The sequence below is a fragment of the Sorex fumeus genome, unplaced genomic scaffold (assembly GCF_029834395.1).
Source record: "Sorex fumeus unplaced genomic scaffold, SorFum_2.1 ptg000063l, whole genome shotgun sequence".
NCBI classification, from domain to species: Eukaryota; Metazoa; Chordata; class Mammalia; order Eulipotyphla; family Soricidae; genus Sorex; species Sorex fumeus.
The window spans coordinates 84,374,682-84,395,990 of record NW_026606120.1 but is presented as its reverse complement, the minus strand read 5'-3'; the positions used below and the strand labels follow the sequence as shown (position 1 = coordinate 84,395,990).

General features: G+C 39.1%; 1 protein-coding gene across 1 annotated transcript in view; it reads left to right on the top strand.

The window, feature by feature from the left end:
* The window catches only part of ABCA9 (ATP binding cassette subfamily A member 9), a 75,889-nt gene that overhangs the window by 28,314 nt on the left and 26,266 nt on the right, over positions 1–21,309 (top strand). Inside the window, exons 18-24 of the mRNA XM_056127435.1 lie at positions 153–351; positions 4,871–5,037; positions 6,004–6,137; positions 8,621–8,758; positions 10,252–10,359; positions 14,674–14,847; positions 14,977–15,090. Coding sequence (XP_055983410.1) covers positions 153–351; positions 4,871–5,037; positions 6,004–6,137; positions 8,621–8,758; positions 10,252–10,359; positions 14,674–14,847; positions 14,977–15,090 — 1,034 coding nt within the window. The remainder of the gene's footprint in view (positions 1–152; positions 352–4,870; positions 5,038–6,003; positions 6,138–8,620; positions 8,759–10,251; positions 10,360–14,673; positions 14,848–14,976; positions 15,091–21,309) is intronic.

Below are 21,309 nucleotides of genomic sequence, written 5' to 3'. Positions count from 1 at the left end.
TTTAGTAGTTGTTTTAGCGATGCCATTAATTAGATAATGTGTATTATGGTCCAAGACTCTCATACCATTTTTCAAAAATATGGTCATAGAAAAAGTTAAATCATACACATCCATAATGATACTTTATGAATAATTAATATTATGTCTTACAGATATTGGAAATTGGAGACAGTTACAGAGTGACAGGACAAAAGACACAGGAAGTCTTGTTGAGCTGGAACAAGTTCTGTCTTCCTTTAATGACAGTAAGAAAGCAATCACCGGCATGTCTCTCTGGAAGCAACAGCTGTGTGCAATAGCAAAAGTTCGCTTCCTAAAGTTAAAAAATGAAAAAAAAACTCTATTGACCATGTGAGTACCTGAGTGCTTCAGATATGTTTGACCATTGCATTCAAAAATAAATTCACTCACATTGTATTTTAAAAAGCAACCTAAACAATACTGTCCTCCCGTTGTTCATTGATTTGCTCGAGCAGACCCAGTAACATCTCCATTGTGAGACTTGTTGTTACTGTGTTTGGCATATCGAATACGTCACAGGTAGCTTACCAGGCTTTGCCGTGCAGGTGAGATACTCTTGGTAGCTTGCCAGGCTCTCCGAGAGGGGTGGAGGAACCGAACGCGGCTCAGTTGGGCTGGCTGCACACAAGGCAAACACCCTACCGCTGTGCTATCGCTCCAGCCCAAAAAGTAACCTATAAATTACTATAACTACTACATTTGGTCTTTTGAACACAGAAAACAATTTCAATTGCATAGGTGATTAGTGACTAAATTAGATAAATTTTGGAATGTTTCTTTTATTTTCATATAAAATTTGCTCCCATCAAAGGGTTGACCTTATTGGAGGTTAACAATTATCTTCCATTCCAAAGATTTTTTTCCCTCTTTTCCCAAAGTACGCCAGCCTATACATCAACCAAGCCTTTAAGTCACTTTCTGGAACCTACTCTATGGCTTATGATTTCCTTTACAGCTTCTAGGTATTGAAGCTAGGTAATAACGGAGGTATTGCTTCATTGGGTAATACTTCCTCATATAAATATTGCTTTTCACTCTTTTGTTTGAAACTTTTTATGAACAGTTCTACATAACACAGTGTTAAGTGCCATTAATAGCATATACCACTAAATCAGGCATGAGTTTTGGCTCTTGAGGATGATTAGTCATACAGTCATGCATCACTTTATGGCATTTCAGTCCACAATGCAGCAATGCAAGATGCAGTGGTAGTCCCATAAGCTACATACAGCCAGCATGTTAATATACTGTCACTCACTATCACTGTCCTCCTATTGTTCATCGATTTGCTCAAGCCGGCCCAATAACATCACCATTGTGAGACTTGTTACTGTGTTTTGGCATATCGAATACATCACGTTTAGCTTGCCAAGCTTTGCCATGCGGGCAAGATTCTCTCAGTAGCTTGCTGGGCTCTCTGAGAGGCGTGGAGGAATCGAACCTGGGTTGGCTGGATCAGCCGCATGCAAGGCAAACACCCTACTGCTGTGCTATCGCTCCAACCCATGTTAATATACTATGGCATGTAAATTGGTGTAATTACACACATTGAATTTTATATAATTAGCTTGCCCAATCATATGTTTCCAAGAACATATATCTCTCATTAAATTAGGTACGACTGTATACTAAAAAATCATGAAACAAAATTAGATAATATTTTTATCTCTAGTATTTGGAATGAGAGAAATTATGTACAAATAGGGGCATCTGTAAAAAGCATTTTACATAAGAGAGAATTTGAATTTTATGTAGAGAAATATAACAGTTAACTAAGGGGGAAAGGGAGCTGGAAATTCTGTCAGAGGGAGCAGAACTAATCGTGACGACATATGAGGCATCTCAAGAATTATTATTAGTTTGAATGAATTACAATAGAGTGTATACAAAAGAGTTTAAAATAGTTGGGCTTATATAGATTTAAAAATTTGTGAAATTTATGAATAAGGAGAAATTGGAGTTTCACTTGGACATAATTAGAATAGAGTGTCAAGAAAATTAATTGGGCAGCAAGGCAAAATATTTTGTAGCTGGTAGACATTGTTGAAAAGGAAAATAGCCAGTGAAGGCTATCTGGAAAGAGATTAAGAGAGAAATAATTAAGGTTCACATTTGAAAACATGCAAGAAAGAGAAGAAACTTATATGGAAGTACTAATGATGATGTGACAGATACTAATATTCAGTTGTGAGGGCCGGAGAGACAGTACAGTGGGTAGTGCACCTACTTTGCACATTGCTGACCCTGAGCCTACCACGAGTGATCTCTGAACACAGAGACAGGAATAGGCCCCGAACATAGCCAGGTGTGGGAAGGAAGGAAGGAAGGAAGGAAGGAAGGAAGGAAGGAAGGAAGGAAGGAAGGAAGGAAGGAAGGACAAAAAAACAAACAAAAAATCCAATTGACTTTTATGGTTTGGGTACAGTTACTTTCTCTAGCCCCATCCATGTGCTCTAGACCTTCCTATCAATCAGCGAAAAATGAAGAGATGAGTCAGAGGAAAGGAAGCAAATGTGACATAGAATGGGGGGTGGGGTGGGATAGAAGATCGTGGGCACTTGAATGGTGGTGGTGTGCAATAACTTTGTATATTAATATCATAAGCTTGAACATTATTGTAGCCTTATTATCTATCTGCAATACAAATTTTAAAATGTATTTAAGCAATTGGAAAAGAGACATAAGGGAGAGATATGTCTATAAAATGACTGAATTTTGGATCCCATATGAATGAGAAATTGTTGTAAATAATTGAGAACAGGATAGGTATGAAATTCTGGGTTAAGCCTGGGTGTAGGTAACATACCAGTCTGCAGTGGTCCAGAGAAGGAGGGAAATGAGAGAATGAGACAGAACATAAAAGTGGACAAGGGAGAGAGAGATTTAAGATTCATAATCAGCAACTTTATAATCTTAAAAGAAATGCCAGAAGGCTGGAAAGTAAAGTATCTAGAGAAATAGAAAGACCAGAATTAACTACATAGGAGTCATTTACTTTTTAATTTTTTTAATTTTACAAAGTAGTTTACAATATTTCATTACATTTAATATTCAAACACCAATCCCACCAATCCCACCACCATTACACCTTCCCACCACCGTTTTTCGGATGTTTCCATCCCAAACCCAAATCCCTACCCCAAAGCAGAACAGAAATCATATGTTTTGTACTTTTTGTTATGAAAAACAGTTAAAATGCCACAAAAAAAAGTATCCTTAGAGGAAAGAGTGTGGAGATCGTTATATTTCACCCAGGGGTCAGTAAACCCATCCATAAGAGACCACTAACATGTTCTTAAAGGTTGAGTCTTGTGTGCTTTTTATATGTACATATCTGTAAAAACAAGTGTAATCCCATCAACGGCGAAGACTCAACTATAAAACCCAGATCCCGGAAGAGAACAGCGTAGTCTCCTGCCTCCGCGCCTGGCTGGCCTCACCCAGGCCCCTTGAAGGAGGGTGGGTTGAGTTTCCCTCCCCACCCCGAGTAGAGCCCCAGCAACAGAAGACCTCCGGTTCCAGCCACAGCCATACTTAAGACCACTCTCCACATGTTCAGACGAGCCTCACACATGAAGAAACTGGCAGAGGAACCCAGGTGTGCAGGACCTGGGGCGTAGATCTCCAAGCCTGCTCAGATTGGGACTAGGCCTCCTCCACCCAGATCCCCCGTCTTCCAGTATGTAGGTGTTACACCCACCAACTGCCCCTGGTGCCATGTAATCCCATCAACGGCCAAGACCCAGAGACTATAAAACCCAGCTCCCAGAAGCGTGCAGTTGCGAATCTAGTTCTTACTCTGGAGTACCTGGCAGGCTACCAAAAGTATCCTGCCCACACGGCAGAGTCTGGCAAATTCCCCGTGGCGTATTCAATATGCCAAAAACCAGTAACAATGATAGGTCTCATTCTCCTGACCCTGAAAGAGCCTTGAATGTAGCGCTTTCTAAAATCTCAGGGCTAGGACGAAGGAGACGTTCCTGGTGCCTGCTCGAGGAAATTGATGAACAACAGGATGACAGTGATACAGTGATAAAAACAAATGCATATTTCCCTCTAAGATTTGTTGCCTCCACTTTGAGCAGTATCAAATATGGTGAGGTAATCTTGGAGTATGGGTAGGGTGTGTGATTTGAAGTATCCGCGTGATCCAGGAATAGGTTCACTTGTGGGTGATGCTCGGCCGAACATGTGGAGAATGGCCATGAGCCTGGCGGTGGCTGGGCTCTGGAAGTTTTTGGCTGCCAGGGCTGGGTCCCTTGGGGCAGGGAGAGGTCTCACTCGTCCCCCTCCGGGGCGCCTCCAGTGAAACAGTTTGGCACGGGGTCAGGTGGCATGGTTATACTGAACGTCATGTTATGCTCCCTTCCAGGAGAAAAGGACATGCCAGGAGTCATTTACTTTTAAATCCAAAAAAGGGGGTGAAAATAATAATTTATGTGTTTAGTTTGTGTATGGGGTGGAGCAATAGCACAGTGGGTAGGGCATTTGCCTTGCACACGGCCTACCCGGCCAACCCAGGTTCGATTTCTCCACCCCTCTCAGAGAGCCCAGCAGAGTATCTTCAAGGGTTATAACCTACTGAGAGTATCTCGCCCACATGGCAAAGCCTGGCAAGCTACCCGTGATGTATTCGATATGCCAAACACAGTAACAAGTGTCACAATGGAGACATTACTGGGCCCACTCGAGCAAATTGATGAGCAACAGGAGGACAGTGACAGTGACAGAGACAGTTTGTATATATCATTTATATCTATTAATTTGTTTATTAATTTGCTGTTCAAACTTAAAAAATTGCAAAACAGACCATAGATTAATTTTGTCTTTTACATTTTATTCCATGTAGGTTATTGTTGTTTGGCATTAGCTTTTGTCCTCAACTTTTGGAACATCTATTCTATGAGATTTATCGGAAAAGTTATTCTTGGGAACTGTCTCCTAAAATGTACTTCCTTGCACTGGGACAACCACCTCAAGCTCCTCTGACCCACTTACTAGTCATTAATAAAACAGGTGAACCTGGGGGTAAAATGCAACTGTTCGATGTTCATGTTGAGAGATTCTTGAAAACCTCTGGGTAGACCAGGACAAAAATAAAAATTAATTCTGTGTGTCTTGCAACATAGATGAGACCAAATAGGAAATTAATTTTAAAAAACATAGAAGGTTGAGGTGTTTATTTTAGAAACACATTTTGCAAGTTTACTTAATCTTAAAGCTGATTGCACAAAGCAATTAGCAAGAAAGTAATTGACATCTTTGAAGTTTTACATATCAAGTTCAAGTGGTATATACTTTTGGGCACAGGAAAAATGATGTGTCCCAAATTCATAAGATGACAGAAAGTTATTATCTTCAAGGGTTATAATACTATTAACTTGAAATGTCATTTTTACACTAAAAGTGATAACAGTCTGGGAAAATTTGTCATATATTTGATATCATAATGAATTTTTTTTTTTGCTTTTTGGGTCACACCCGGTGATGTTCAGGGTTTACTCCTGGCTTTGCACTCAGGAATCACTCCTGGTGGTGCTCGGGGGACCATATGGGATGCTGGGAATCGAATCCAGGTCGGCCGTGTGCAAGGCAAATGCCCTGCCCACTGTGCTGTTGCTCCAGCCCCCAATATAATGAGCTTTTCTCCCAAACCATTAATTCATTCTTTTTTGGGGGAGGAGAGGGGGGTTTGGGACCAAACTCGGGAATGTTATTCCTGGTTTTGCATTCAGCAATTATTCCTGATGGTGCTCAGGACCATATGGGATGCTGGGAATCGAACCCTGGTCTGCCATGTGCAAGGCAAACACCCTACCCACTGTACTCTCACTCCAGCCCCTCAGTTCATACTTTTAAAGGAAATTCTTGGTGACTCTTCTGTCTGGTGTGTTTGGCATGACATCATTCATTTTGGTGTATTTTAAAATATTGATTGATCATTGTTTTACTCCCTATTGTTTTATGTTAACTTCATGATAGAGTCAAACATTGACAACTTTATACATTCACTAAGAAGACAGAACATAGCTTTGGAAGTGGATGCCTTTGGAACTAGAAGCGGTCCAAATGAGTCTTCATACAATGGTGCCATCACTGTGTCTGGTGGTGAGAAGGTAAGTTGGGTTCGGTTTACTGACCAAAGATGGCATGTGATGCACAATTTTAATAATACCTATGAACTGCTAGAAAAAGCCAATTTGACATAAACAAATGAGGTATATTTTTTATTTTTAGAGGAGAATCTATGCTACAACTGTCTATAGAGATCATCATAATACATACTGGAATGAACATAGTGCTATTCTATATACATAAACTATAATGGAATATGCTTTGATTTTGTTATTCAATTGTATGCACTGCTATAATAAAAATTTAAATCTTAATAGCACTCGAATAACTAATTTCAACTTTATCCTCAATAAGATTTCAATTCAAATGATATTTTTGTTTTCTTTTTGGGTCACACCCGGCGATGCAGAGGGGTTACTCCTGGCTCATGCACTTAGGAATTACTCCTGGTGATGCTCAGGGGACCATATGGGATGCTGGGAATCGAACCCGGGTTGGCCGCATACAAGGCAAATGCCCTACCCGCTGTCAAATAATATTTTAATTATTCTTCCAAATATAAATCTGTTTAATATATATTGTGAACTTCAATTTTGGTTAACAGAGAGAGAAAGCATGCGGTATTAATTTTTTTTTACAGTAGATTTTAGTGGTTTTCATGAAAAGAAAAAAAAGAATATACCCAGGTCTTCCTGCTTAGTTTGACATAGTGAACCAAATATTCAGATAAAAATACTTTTATGTTATTTAAAAAGAACAGCCTTCATTTCATGGAACATGGTATATAGTTCATGAATCAATCTTAGCAGATCATCTGGGACTTTCTTAAAAATGTAGACGTAGGCTGAATTCCAGAGACTCTGAGTTAGAATCTACTCTCCGTGAGTCTATAGGCTCATTAAAGTTTGAGATGGACTGCCCTATTTGGCAATACTTAGGATAAACATATTTCACATGAAAATATGCATTTCTGGCATCTCTCGAAAAATTCCTCCATATACCAATTCTGAGAGACTACAATAGGAACTAACAGTTGTCTGTACATAATTGTACTTTAATTTTCAATTTGCTGTATTATTACTGCTTTGCTCATTGGTATTACCTGCCTAAATCCTATGGAAGTTTAAGATGTGAGCCTTTTAGTAGGCAAATCGAAAAACAAGAAAAATCATGTGCTAAATAAGAAAAAATGCAAGGGCAAAAAGCTTATCCATGTTGATTTTCAAAAATAATTTCTGTTAAAAACAAAGTGAGCAACAACCTTTGACAAAACTAGTCTTTAATATGTCTCAATCAAGTTAGTTTCCATTTTACCAAAAGGGAAAAAAAAGTTTAAAAAAAATATAACACCTGGGAGGCCAGAGAGACAGCTCAATAGACTGAATGTGGAGGTCCTGGTTTAAATCCCAGCACTGTGGTCCCCTGAGCACTGCCTGGAATTATTCCTGAGCACTGAGCGGAGAGTAAGCTCCAGTGCTGGAAGTAGCCCCCAAACTAAAACAAAGATAAAAGTAAAATGACCCACTTTATGTCAATAACCACTGCTTTGGTTAATTGGGTTAGTCATAGTTCATTTGATTTATTTGTGATTGCAAAGCATAAATGCAAGGATCACCTATATTAAGGAATATATAAAAATTATGAGCTTATATTCTTTTACCTGGAGGAAATAATCATATTACATATATATGAAGTGTAATTTGTACTATGTGTTTTATCCCAGTTTTATTGAGATGTAACTAAAACACAGTAATGTATGTATATATATGTACGTAGTATATTTATATGGATGTAGCATATTTATACGTAGTATATTTATATGGATGTCTATATGTATTTGTTTGAGGCCATATCTAGTGATGCTCAGGGGTTACTTCTGGCTATACACTCAGGAATCATCACTGGTAGTGCTGAGGGAACCATACGGAATGCTGGGGATCAAGCCTAGGTCCACTGTGTGCAACCCAAGTGCCCTAGCCACTGTACTATTGGACTGGCCCTACAAAGTATAATTTAAAGATATATATATATTTACATATATATATATAGCATAGTGATGTGACTCATATTATAAAATGATTTTTAAAATGTCACTTTCAGAGAGACTTTACATTAAATATTGTGACTGTATGCTCAATAATGGTAAAAACCCATATTTGAACTATTATGCCAACTCTCTGCCTCTGTAGTATCCACACAGCCTTTATGAAATAAATGTATCATATTTTGACCGTTATGTTAAGTGAAGATGCAATATAGATTGTTACAATGTTGCTACTAAATATCAAGATAGTCTGTTTTGTGAGTTCTGGCATGAATGTCCACATGGCTTATAGTATAATCAGTAGAGACCAAAATAATTGATTCCTTGAAATACGTGGGTATTAATCAAGCATATTAACAACGTTAATTACATTGAGCACTTTTGTCCAATGTCAATAATTTAAATTTTTTCTACCCTATTCTTTCATTAAAATTTGATTTTGCTTTCTGAGGACTAAAATGCACATTTGCTATATTTTAGGGTCTCAGATTTTCGATAGCATGTAATACTAAAAGACTGAATTGTTTTCCTGTTCTCATGGATGTCATTAGCAATGGTATTCTTGGAATTTTTAATTCTTCAGAACATATACAGACAGACAGAAGCACATATTTTGAAGTAAGTATGTTATCTCATACACCCACCAGAAGCTTCTAAAAATTTCTTAACGTGCTGAGATAACCTTGTCAATTTTATTAACTTCTTCTTGAATAATATATGTAAACTAATATGTGTAGATATTAACTAGACAGCACAAGTAGCTATAATATTTAGCAATTATCATACTGCATTATAATCTTACTCAGACAACTTAGGGTCAATGGAACAGCAGAAAATAGTTCACTGGGGAGAAGAAATGATGATCTGTTACTATCCGTGGCCTAAAAGAATTGGATATAGTTGAAACAGCCAAAGTCTTAAGGTCATATTCTGTATGACCTTTTAGCACCTAACTTCTGATGTTGTTGGGGAATATCTCTAACGTGGACTTAGCATGCTGTTTATAAATCAACTGTGAGTAAGGGAACTGATTATGGAGGGTAAAGGAGTTTTCCATCTCCTTAAAATTGTCCCAGCATCAACCGGAGTTAAGCAAAGACATGAAATGTGAGATGCTTTTCGTGACCTTTCTTCCCCTTCCAGCACCTCATTTTACATTTGATTTTTACTCATGTGGGTTTTATCTAATATAGGCTCTCTGGAGGGTATATTTTGGAGGGCTAAAAGAAATAAGCAAATCTCAAAAATTATGATACTTCACCTCTAAGGACTAGTGAGACAGTCAATCATAGATCAACTGAAAGTTTCTAGGAAAAAAAGCAATTCTATTTAACCTAGTCAGGATTTTCATTTCTTTTATTCCAACATATATGTAGAACATCCAATGAGCATTTTTTCCTTCAAATACGATTAATATAATTTTATAATGCCTCCTATTCATTAATTTATATCTACTGGGCCTTGGAAACATTTAGATTTGCTATTTATGCATGGCACTGAACCAGAGGAATGGCTTCATAAATATTGAAATGAGCTGATTTGGCAGCATCTTCTAAAAGAAGCAAAATAATTCCTCCACTGACAGTTGGCAAATTTAATTGTCTATTCAGACATGAGAGTAAATGCTGGAATCCTAAAATCGGAGAAGCCTTCATTTAATGCTTGTCATGTGTTATTAACTGTAAGACCTTCACCCACTCAGACAATTTGGTGAAATTTTTTTCTCCTTTTTTTTTTTTTTTGGCTTTTTGGGTCACACCCGGCAATGCTCAGGGCTGACTCCTGGCTCTGCACTCAGGAATCACTCCTGGTGGTGCTCGGGGGACCACATGGGATGCTGGGAATCGAACGCGGGTTGGCCGCGTGCAAGGCAAACGCCCTACCCACTGTACTATTGCTCCAGCCCCGAATTTTTCTTCTTCTGAAGTAAAGTAAGATACATGTTCAAAATGTCCATATTGCTCCAATACACTTTTGAAAGTTCAGGTGGATAAGAAGCTGACAATGCTTTAGGGGTCAGACTTTCCTTTAAGCTGAGTGATTACATCAGGAAAGTAAAAATGAACCAGGTACCCACTAGCCATCCACTCACTTCTTCTATCTGACTTTAGGAGCATATGTCTTATGAAAATGGGTACCTGAGTAATGTCTTCTTCTGGATCCCAGTAGCAGCCTGTTTTACTCCCTACATCGCAATGAGCAGCATCAGTGACTACAAAGTAAGCCAACAACAAGGGTATGATTATTCAGAGAACCCCCTCATCCTCCAATTTATGGACATACATTTATTTGTCATTGGTACATGTGTATTTGGGAATTAATTAAGCATTTTAATCAAATGCTAACAATATAAAAATGATCGTTTTCAACTATTATTGTCATGCTGGTCCCTTCTCTATCCTAACTGCCCTTTTTCTGACCACCCACTCTTATGGCAAGTTTTCAACCACTGACCAGTCCTCCTGGCCCCTCTTTACCTTCGCCTTAGATATTAGTTTTAACTTAACTTATTGGGTATAAGTTATATACATATAACTTACATATGTATTATATATATGAATATATATTGGATATACCTGATTTCCTTTTATTATCTACATTGCAAACCATAAGGCCCAAAAGGAGAGAGAAAGAGAAAGAGAGCAAGATAGAAAGACAGAGAGAGAAATATTGAGAGGAGAAAAGTGCCTGCCATTGTGGCAGGCAGGGGAAGGGGGCAGGGGGTGGATAAGAGGGAAGTGGGGACCATTGGTGGTGGGGAAAATTACACTGGTGAAGGGACAGGCGAAGGGAAGAGAACTGGTGAAGGGAACATTATATGCCTGAAATACAATCATGAACAACTCTGTAAATCTGTTTATCACTTGATTCAATAGAAGAAAAAAATTTTTTTTCACTTTTTGGGTCACACCCAGCGATGCTCAGGAGTTACTCCTGGCTCTGCACTCAGGAATCACTCCTGGCGATATTTGGGGAACCCTATGGGATGCGGGGAAATTGATCCTGGGTCGGCAGCATGCAAAGCAAACAGCCTCCCAGCTGGGCTATTGCTCTGACCCAATAGAAGAAAAAAAATTTTTTTAATTAAAAAGTATGGGGTTGGAGCGATAGCACAGTGGGTAGAGCATTTGCCTTGCACACAGCCAACCTGGGTCCAATTCCCAGAATCCCATATGGTCCCCAGCGCACTGCCAAGAGTGATTCCTGAGTGCAGAGCCAGGTGGAACCCCTGTACAGTGCCAGGTGTGACCCAAAAAGAAAAAAAATTAAAAAGTAAATGCAAGTCACTTCTAATAATATCGAAAAAAAAATGTTAACAATAGGAAGAAAATGGAGGTTTTCGTAAACAAATGGGAGACCTCAGAAGGCTAGCTTAGGAAACAGCATCCACTAACAGAGAAAAGAGATTCTAAGTAAAACATTTTCATTCACTTTGTTTTATGTGTAGAAGCTTGCCCATTGACGTAATCACATCCCCTCTGCTAGTATGGTTTCCACTTTCCAGATGGTGCTAATAACTCTGACAAATTCTTAACAGCTCTTGAGCTCAATTTTGAAAAAAGACTCCCCTGAGAACTTGATTTGGGGGAAGCTTTTCTTCAAATTTAAGAAGCTTGTTGCTGTCCTGCAGCTAGAGAACCTGGGAACGGGAGGAAAATCCTTCATGGTCGAAGGCTGATAGTTCAGAGACATGTATGAGAAACTGATTGGGAGACGCAATTGATGTGGTTGCTTGTCCAATGACAAAATTTATTTGGAAAGGACGATGATGGTTATAGAGGAGCAAAAGGAATGCAATAGTCACAAATTGTGAGAGACAAGAGGGCATGAGATAAAGAGGAAGATGAAGGTCAGGTTTATGGCTATGGAGGCTAGTGGGATGGAATGGTACAAGGTCTCTCTGATTTAATGCAGAGACGAAGCAGTAAGTCTGACAAATACCACAGGTGTCAGCTTCCCATGTTTCAAGCTCTGGATGTTGGTAATTGTAATATCATTATACTATACTAATATCCAGGGAATGCCACGTCCCTTGACTCCTTATCAAGCCTGGGACTTGCTTTTCCACAAGCCCTGCAGCCCAGATGGTCAGGGAGCTGTGCCAGGAAGAACTCCAACAGAAGTGTGCAAATAATTCTTTTGAGGTAGAAATGATTCTTTCTACCTCTCTATGGGACCTTTATGAAAAGTCCCTTCCTGTGTCTCCATGACCTTGTCTTATCCATTGACTCCTGCTTCGTGCTGGGAAAGTTTAGAGATGTTGATGATGCTGAATTAATTTTCACTTGTTCTACTCTCCCCAAATCCCTACCTTTAGCAATTCATCCCATGAGAAAAATAAAATTGTTCTTCGTTTGTGAGCCCACGCATTCAGCATTTTCTTGTCACTCTTTCCCATAATTTTCCAGTTTGGTTATTGATTCCTTTATTTTTCAAGGTGTATGACCATCTGAATGTTGTTTAATTACTCTGTCTCACTTTTACCACCTGTAGAATGGTAATAATTGTATCCATTTGCAATTGATTTCTGTAATGATATGGCAAAATAACTACACTTGATCTTAGCCAAAAGGCCGAGAAGCGATAACTCTCGGAGAGCCCGGCAAGCTACCGAGAGTATTCGATATGCCAGACACAGTAACAACAAAGTCTCCAATGGAGACGTTACTGGGCCCGCTCAAGCAAATCGACGATCAACGGGAGGGCCTTTACCTTTACCTTAATGGCAAAATAACTATTTAGAACACTTCTTGCTATATAGTCAGTTTCTCATAAGTGTCATGTTGGATGTTCAAATGCCCAAAGTCAGGGTTCTGGGGCCCATTTCTCATTATTTTCAGAAATTTCAACTATTATCTCTCTGTACCTATATGTCTAGCAAACACTTTAAATAAGAGCAAAAGAAAACATGTGATTTCCTGGCTAGATCCCCTCATCTTTCCACTTTCTAATCTCAGGAAATGGTGTGACTGTGTGCAGTTGCTCTGCCATGGTTTGTTGTTAAATTTATCTATTTCCTTTAACCCCCTTTGTCAAATTTATCAGCAGTTCCTGTAAGTTCCTCAAATACATCAAGTCCATCTTTGAATGCTCATCTTCATTATTTTTTGTTCTGCTTTAAGACTTTTATTTTTTTCATGAACCACTGCAAAATTATTGGCCTTTCTGCTTGAAATTGACTCTATACACACAGAATGTGCTTCCAACATTTTAATCAGATCACTTCATGACTTTGCCTAGTAATTGTACTAATTCCTTTTGGGACCTAGAAGTAAATCCTAAATTTGACAGAGCTGCCAAAGTGTCTGGCTGAGTTTTTTATCATCTATTTGCTGTCTCCTGTCTATCTCAGCCTTTTCTCACTGTAGTCTTCCTTCCTACCAAGCCTCGATTTTTTTTATGGTTCTCAAGCATGCCAATATCCCCATCTTTGGGACTTTGCAAAGGCTATTACTTCTGGAATGCTGTCCCTACTGTCCTTTATGTAGCTCCTTCTGGTTATTACAATTTCAGTGCAAATATAATTTAAAATTTTTTTAAATTTTTGTTTACTTTTTAACTGAATCACTGTGAGATACACTACTTGGTATATAGTCATGATTGGGATTCAGTCATATAATGTTACAACACCCATCCCTTCACCAGTGTACACTTCCTACCACCAATGTCCCCAGTTTCCCTCACACCACCTTCCCCAGCCTGCCTCTATGACAAACACTTTTCTTCTCTGTCTCTCTCTGCCTCTGTCTCTGTGTCTCTGTGTCTCTGTATCTCTCTCTCTCTCTCTCTCTCTCTCTCTCTCTCTCTCTCTCTCTCTCTCTCTTTCCTTTTGGGCATTACAGTTTGCAATATGAATACTTAAAGGTTATTAAATATCATTTAAACAGAGACTCCCTGCTTACCTTGTTTAAAATAGATCTTCTATCTCTGCCACATCAACTTGTTTTTTTAAAATCTAGGCCTGATGATTCTTGCTCTCTCCATCTTTTCTCATTTGTATGTACATTGCTTCCTTTCCACTAAATGTAAACTTCCTCACAGGAGGAATTTTCCCCTGTAACTTCCTCCTACTTTTTGCTGCTCATTCTGTAAATTGACCATTTATATAAATCCCTCTTAGACCCCAAATAAAATGCTAATTATAAATGTACTGTTTCCAGTTAGCATAAAATTTAAGAATTTTTAAAGGGATGTGTGAATCAACATCTTATTTTTGCGGTGTGCCAACCTTCATGATATCAAAGGGTAAATAGTTTGGGGGAAGAAAGAAAATTTATTTTCTCACCATGGTTAGAACATGGGCTTAATGATGCTGGTGACTTTTACCTTTAGAAAATAAAGTTATCATAAGATTTGCAGCATTTCGAATGCCCCTGAAGCTGGAGTGTGGCAAACAGTAAGAGTATTTGCTAAACCAGCATAATATATGCACAAAACCCTGGAAAAACTAAATGCTTTTGTGACTGCATATTTGTAACTTCTCATGTCTTAAATATTTAGGAACATTTGATGATTTCCTGTTTCTTTGCCAGAGCAAAGCTCACTCCCAGCTATGGATTTCAGGTCTCTACCCTTCAGCTTATTGGTTTGGGCAAGCGCTGATAGATATTCCATTATACTTCTCCATCCTTCTTCTAATGCAAATCATGGATTATGTCTTTAGCCCAGATGAGATTATATTCATAATCCAAAACCTGTTAATTCAGGTAAGTGTCAAAATTTATGAGATAGTTTATGAGAGTTTAAAATTACTTTTGCTTAGATTTGGAAAGTTTAAGTATCAACAGTTTCCTAGATAACTCTTTGTTTATCTAACCTTATATCCCTATTTTTAGATCCTGTGCAGTATTGGATACGTCTCATCTCTTATTTTCTTGACATATGTGATTTCATTCATTTTTCGTAATGGAAGAAAAAATAGTGGCATGTGGTCATTTTTCTTCTTAATTGTAAGTGTGTACAAGTGCATACAATTTTATTTTTAAAACCTTTTTAATTTCAAACACATGTATTATAATCTTCGTATTATAGTAGAATGGAAAAGTAATATACCCTCTAGAAAAGTCTATCTTTTCTCAGAATCACAGACATGCTATGAACCTGAACATGCCTCCAGATAGAGCACTAGAAAATTCTCCCTCCTAAGCTTCACTTACACTTTCACTGGAATATTTTTAAAACATCTTAATGATGAAACTACAATTATTTCCTCAATTTATTCTTTTTTGTCTTAACTGATGGCATTATTGCACAAAATCTACCCAGCTAACAGCTCATAGCAGAAATCTATAATAATCTTTGATCTCTCTCTCCTCCCTCCTTTTTCTCTCTCTCTCCCTCTCTCTCTCTCTCTCCCTCCCCCCTTTTTTCTCCTCGCATTCAATCCACGTGCATGTCCTTTAAACTTCTTAACATTTGGAATCTTTTTGGTGTATCTCAAATTCAATTTCACATACATAAAGTTTTCAGCATCTCTCTACTGGAGACTTACAACATATCTTTAGTTATTCTCTTTTTCCACTCTTGTCTTCTCAGAGCTATTCTCTGCATAACACCCAAGGTCATCTTTTTGAAAACACATATTTATTTTAAACATATAATAACAACAGCTGAAGACCTCCAGGCCCCAGCGAAGGCCTTACTGGGGCCACTCTCCACACACTTGGATAAGCCTCAGGCATAACAGAACTGGCAGAGGAAACCAGGTGTGTGGGACCCGGGGCTGAGATCTCCAAGCCTGCACGGTTTGGGACTGGACCTGTCAGTAGCTAGACAGTTACGCCCTCCAACTGCTGTGTAACCCCAACAACGGCCAGGATCCAGAGATTATCACAACAAGCTCCCAGGAGCGCGCGGCCGCAAATGCAGCCACGCAACTATTTATTTACTTTTCTCTAAGTTTTCAGGGTACCTTAAATATCCCACCCGCACGGCAGAGCCTGGCAAGCTATCCGTAGTGTATGCCAAATAGACCAAATTGATATGCCAAATCCAGTAATAAATGGATCTCATTCCCCTAACCCTGAATATGCAGAGTCGAGAAGGATATGGAAGGAGAGGCTGATAAAATACCAAGGCAGAAATAGGCTGCCAAAACGCAGAAAAACAAAAATGATTATCTGTACTTTTAATGCTCGTACGCTGGCATCTACTGCATCCATTGAAGACCTTATGGTACAAGCACGAAAGATCAAGTACGACATCATTGGTCTGACCGAAACGAGAAGACATCAATCACATCATGCCGTTTTCGACACTGGAGAAGAACTGTTCCTTGGAACATGTGATAAAAGAGGCATCGGTGGTGTCGGTATCCTTGTCAACACAAACTTAGTTAGGAGCATTGATTCATTTGAATGCCTAACAACCCGAATCGGATGATTACACTTGAATAGATGTGGCTCACTACCGGCAGTTTCTATCTTTGTTGTCTATGCACCAACATCCAGTTATGGTGAAAGAGAAACTGAGAAGTTCTACATGGAGCTGGAGAAGTTCTATAAAGAAGATCACACCTTCTACAAGATCATTGTCAGTGATTTTAATGCCGAGATAGGACCAAGAAGGCCAGTCGATGAACTCCACATCGGGACCCATGGCCTGGAATGGAACGAACAGGGTGACAGACTGCCTGAGTTCATCATGTCAACCAAAACCTTCCATGGTAACTCACAGTTGCAAAAGGCTGAATCTAAACGTTGGACATGGGAGTCTCCCGATGGACGATTCCACAATGAAATAGACCACATCATATTCAATCGGCGGTTTTGCCTAACCAATGTTGCTGTTGTCCCAAAATTCCAAACGGGATCAGATGACCGTCTTCTTCGTGCAAAATTCTACCTCACAGAACGAGGAGAAAAGAATGCAAGGTTTAAGAAGAGGACTCCCAGAACGACCACCAACTGGGAGCTCTTTGGCTCTGTTGCGGCAACATGGGAAGATGCCGTCATTGACAACATTGATGAGGAATACGATCGAATGATTCAGCACCTCCATGATTGTGCGAGGAATGCCAAGAGAGAGATAACCACAAAAAACCACCTTTCTTCGAACACTCTTGAACTTATTCACCAACGTGGCTTGGCACATGCCTCAGGCAACCACAAGCGAACATCCGAACTGGCAAAGCAGTGCAGAGAAGCCATCAAGGATGACCTCAAAAACAAGAGAGCAGCAGTACTGATAGATGCGGCAGAAGCTGGGAAAAGCATTCATAATGCCCGCCTGTCCTTCACAAACTACAAAACCAAGATGACTGCCCTCCGACATCATGATGGATCTATCACATCTTCCAGAAGGGCAATAGAGAAGATTATTCATGACTTCTACTCAGATCTCTTTAACAGCCACGTCCACTTGCCCACATACCACATACCACATGATGGATATGTCGTTCCCAATGTTCTCTCTTCCGAAATCCAACATGCCATCTCATCAGTAAAGAAACAAAGAGCACCTGGCCCAGACAAGATCAGACCTGAACACCTGAAGAACTTACCATCAGTACTCATCAATACATTGGCTCGGCTCTTCACACGCTACCTGTCTGAATGCAAGGTTCCATCCCAATGAAAAACCAGCAGGACTGTACTACTATACAAGAAGGGAGACATCCACGACATTGGCAACTATCACCCAATCTGCCTATTGTCTGTCATCTACAAACTGTTCACTCAAGTCATCCTGAATAGGATTAGCAGAACACTAGATGAAGGACAACCATGTGAACAAGCCGGATTCCGAAAAGGATTCAGTACCGTCGACCATATCCACACGATTGCTAAGCTCATTGAGGTTTCTTGGGAGTTCAAGATGCCGCTCTGTCTAACATTCATTGATTTAAAGAAGGCCTTTGATTCTGTTGAGATGGAAGCGGTTATGGAAGCCCTAGCCAATCAGGGCGTACAAACTCAATACATCAGGATCCTTCGTGAGCTCTATTGCGGATTCACTACCAAGATCTCACCATTCTACAAAGAAGTAATCATCCATATCAAGAGAGGGGTTCGGCAGGGTGATACAATTTCACCAAAACTCTTCAGTGCCACCCTCGAGAACATCATGCGACGACTAGAATGGGAAAACATGGGAGTGAAGATAGATGGTCGGCAACTACACCACCTCCGCTTTGCTGATGACATCGTTCTAATAACACCAAACATCAGCCAAGCGGCACAAATGCTGGCCGACTTTGACCGTGAGTGTGGAAAGGTAGGACTACAGCTGAATCTTACGAAGACAATGTTTATGAGAAACAGCCTTGTTCCTGACGCTCCATTTGCTCTCAACGGAACCACCATCTCTGAATGCAACAGTTATATATACCTAGGTCGAGAAATCAACATGATGAATGACCTGGCACCTGAGTTGCGCAGGAGGAAGAGAGTGGCTTGGAATGCCTTCAAGAGCATTGAAGAAATAACTAAAAGGACAAAGAACCTCCAGCTACGAGCACATCTCTTCGATTCCACTGTTCTTCCTGCATTAACATATGCCTCAGAGACCTGGACCCTACGAAAACAGGATGAGAACGCTATTCGGGTCTCTCAAAGAGGAATCGAAAGAGCTATGCTTGGAATATCATGATTCACTCAAATGAGGGATAGAATCCGGAGTTCTGATCTTCGTCAATGCTCAAGAATCAGGGACGCTGTCTCATTTGCCAAGACATCAAAAATCAGATGGGCTGGACACGTAATGAGGTTTACAGACAACCGCTGAACTAGAGCCATTACTGATTGGATTCCACGGAACATCAAAAGATCGCGTGGACGCCCACCTACAAGATGGTCAGACTTCTTCGTCAAGACCCTGAATGATTGGTTTGAGGCTCTGCATGTTTCTAGAACGAACAGATATCATTGGGCTACGCTAGCACGCAACCGGGATGAATGGAGACGTTACTGGCACCCGCTCAAGTAAATCGATGAATAACGGGGATTAATTGATTAAGTGATTAAGTGATTAATTATGTACAAAAAAGTGCACATATTTTAAGCACAATAAAAACTCCAAACCAAACTCTTCCATGGTATCACCAGAAATATCAAGATAAAAAGTATTACCAGCTCTCAGAAGCTTCTACCTGCCCCATTTCAAATTTTCTTCTTTCTTGTATAAATCACTCACCTTGGTTGTTATACCATAGGAAACTAGTTTCTGAACTTAATGAAAGAGTCATGCAGATTAAATTATTCTTTATGTCCTCATAATCAACAATAAATTTTAGAGAGTTGTTCATGAATTTGTAATCTAGTAGCTACCACAATATAACATACCTTTCCAAGTCTAACGTACTTTTTTTGTGGCCATGCACTGATTTATTCATTCTATTATTAACAGATAAAGTTATGGATTCCTGTTTGGGCCTATTACAAATAATGATGCCATGAAATTTCTTGTATGTTTGAGTTGTACATATGCATGTGCACTGAAGTATCAATCTAAACCTAGGAATGAAATCATTAGGTCATAACATTTTCATGTACTCCGCTACAATCAATGCAACCAAGTTTGCAAATGATTGTACCAACACATCGTATACATACCAATGGATAATGTAGAGGGGGCTTCTAAGCTTTGCTCACATTTTGCAGAAGCTAAAATAAAATATAACAAGAAAATAGAAATTATGAATTTAAAGAAAATTTTATGAGATCTAGATTGGGTCATAAAATAAAATTCACTTAGATGTTGTTTTTAACATAGCTAAGCTGTGGACATTGGCTTAACAATCATTTTTTAACTAGAGAACATTTGGATGGAGACCAAATACTCAGGCTATGTGCTAAGGAGGCTGAGAGGCATCATCCATGCCTCTTGCTAACTGAGCAACAGTTCAATGTGAGGGTTTAAAGGCATGGTGCTCCTTGGCCCCTGTGATACTGATTTTACCGAGATCATGTCTGCAGAGTTTGGGGGCTTTCAGGGCTGCACCCATAGATGCTCAGGAACCATAAAGTGCTGAGGCTCAAACATAAGTCAGAAGCGTGGTAGATATGTACCCCAATTGCTGCTACATCTCCTGACCCCCACAATAGAATTTTTGAAATTGAAAATCCTAACAAGAAAAAGCAATATATTAGGGTCCAGGTTGTAGCTCAGTATGAAACAGAAGAAGAGGAGGATACATGTTCACAAACAGAGAACTATGTTCTGTGTTTGTGGACATATATCCTCTACTAAAGAAAATATGGGTGCTGCATCTTCATGTTCTCAACATGTTCCTTTTCCTGTTTTCCTTCTTCTTCCTCTTCCTACTCCTCCTCTTCTTCAACTTCATACTGAGTTAATTCCCTGTTTCTGAAGTAAAATATCAGGTGGAAATATCAACTTACATATAGATACTAAAATTAAACATCATACAAGTTGATATTTGATTAAATACAAGACAGAGAGTAGAAAGTCTAGTGAAGCTTGTTAATTTTCAGGGCTCTGGGTGTAGGATTTGGGATTCAATAGTATGGCAGTCCCAATTTTCTCAAGAAATGTAACTCAAGATCAGAGAGAGATAATACAAAGGATACAGGTTGCCTTTCACTCAGCCAACCAACCTGGCTTTGATACCTGGTACCACATGCAGTCTCCTAAGCCCCACCAGGAGTAATTGATCCCTGAGCACAGAGCCAAGAGTAATCCTACACAGAGCCAAGTGTGCCTCCAAATAAATTCTTTTTAAAGAATTGCAAATCAATACTACAAGACATGACTTTATACCTCTGAGAATGGTGGTCATCAAGAAGACATAACAAATCCTGGAAAAAATAAGAAGAAACTTTTGGACTACTGGTATGAATATAAATTGTCATTAGTATAAAAATCAGTACTGAACTTTCTCAAATATTAAACATAAAACTAGTATATTATCCAGCCACCCCATGCTGGGTGTTTATATAAAGTAGACTATCTTTTAGAAATGTCTGCACCTCACACTTCTTGCAATATTATTTAGAAGAACCAAAGCATGGAAACAACGTAAGTGGTCATCTACAAATAAATTTTTTTAAATGCATATATAATATACACATACAAAAGGAATATGGTGAGAACCAGAATTAACACCAGAACATAAAACATAGGACTATATGAAATAAGTCAGAAAACAAAGACTAAGATAAAAACTGTATGATCTCACTTACATGTAAGATATAAAATATTCAAATTCA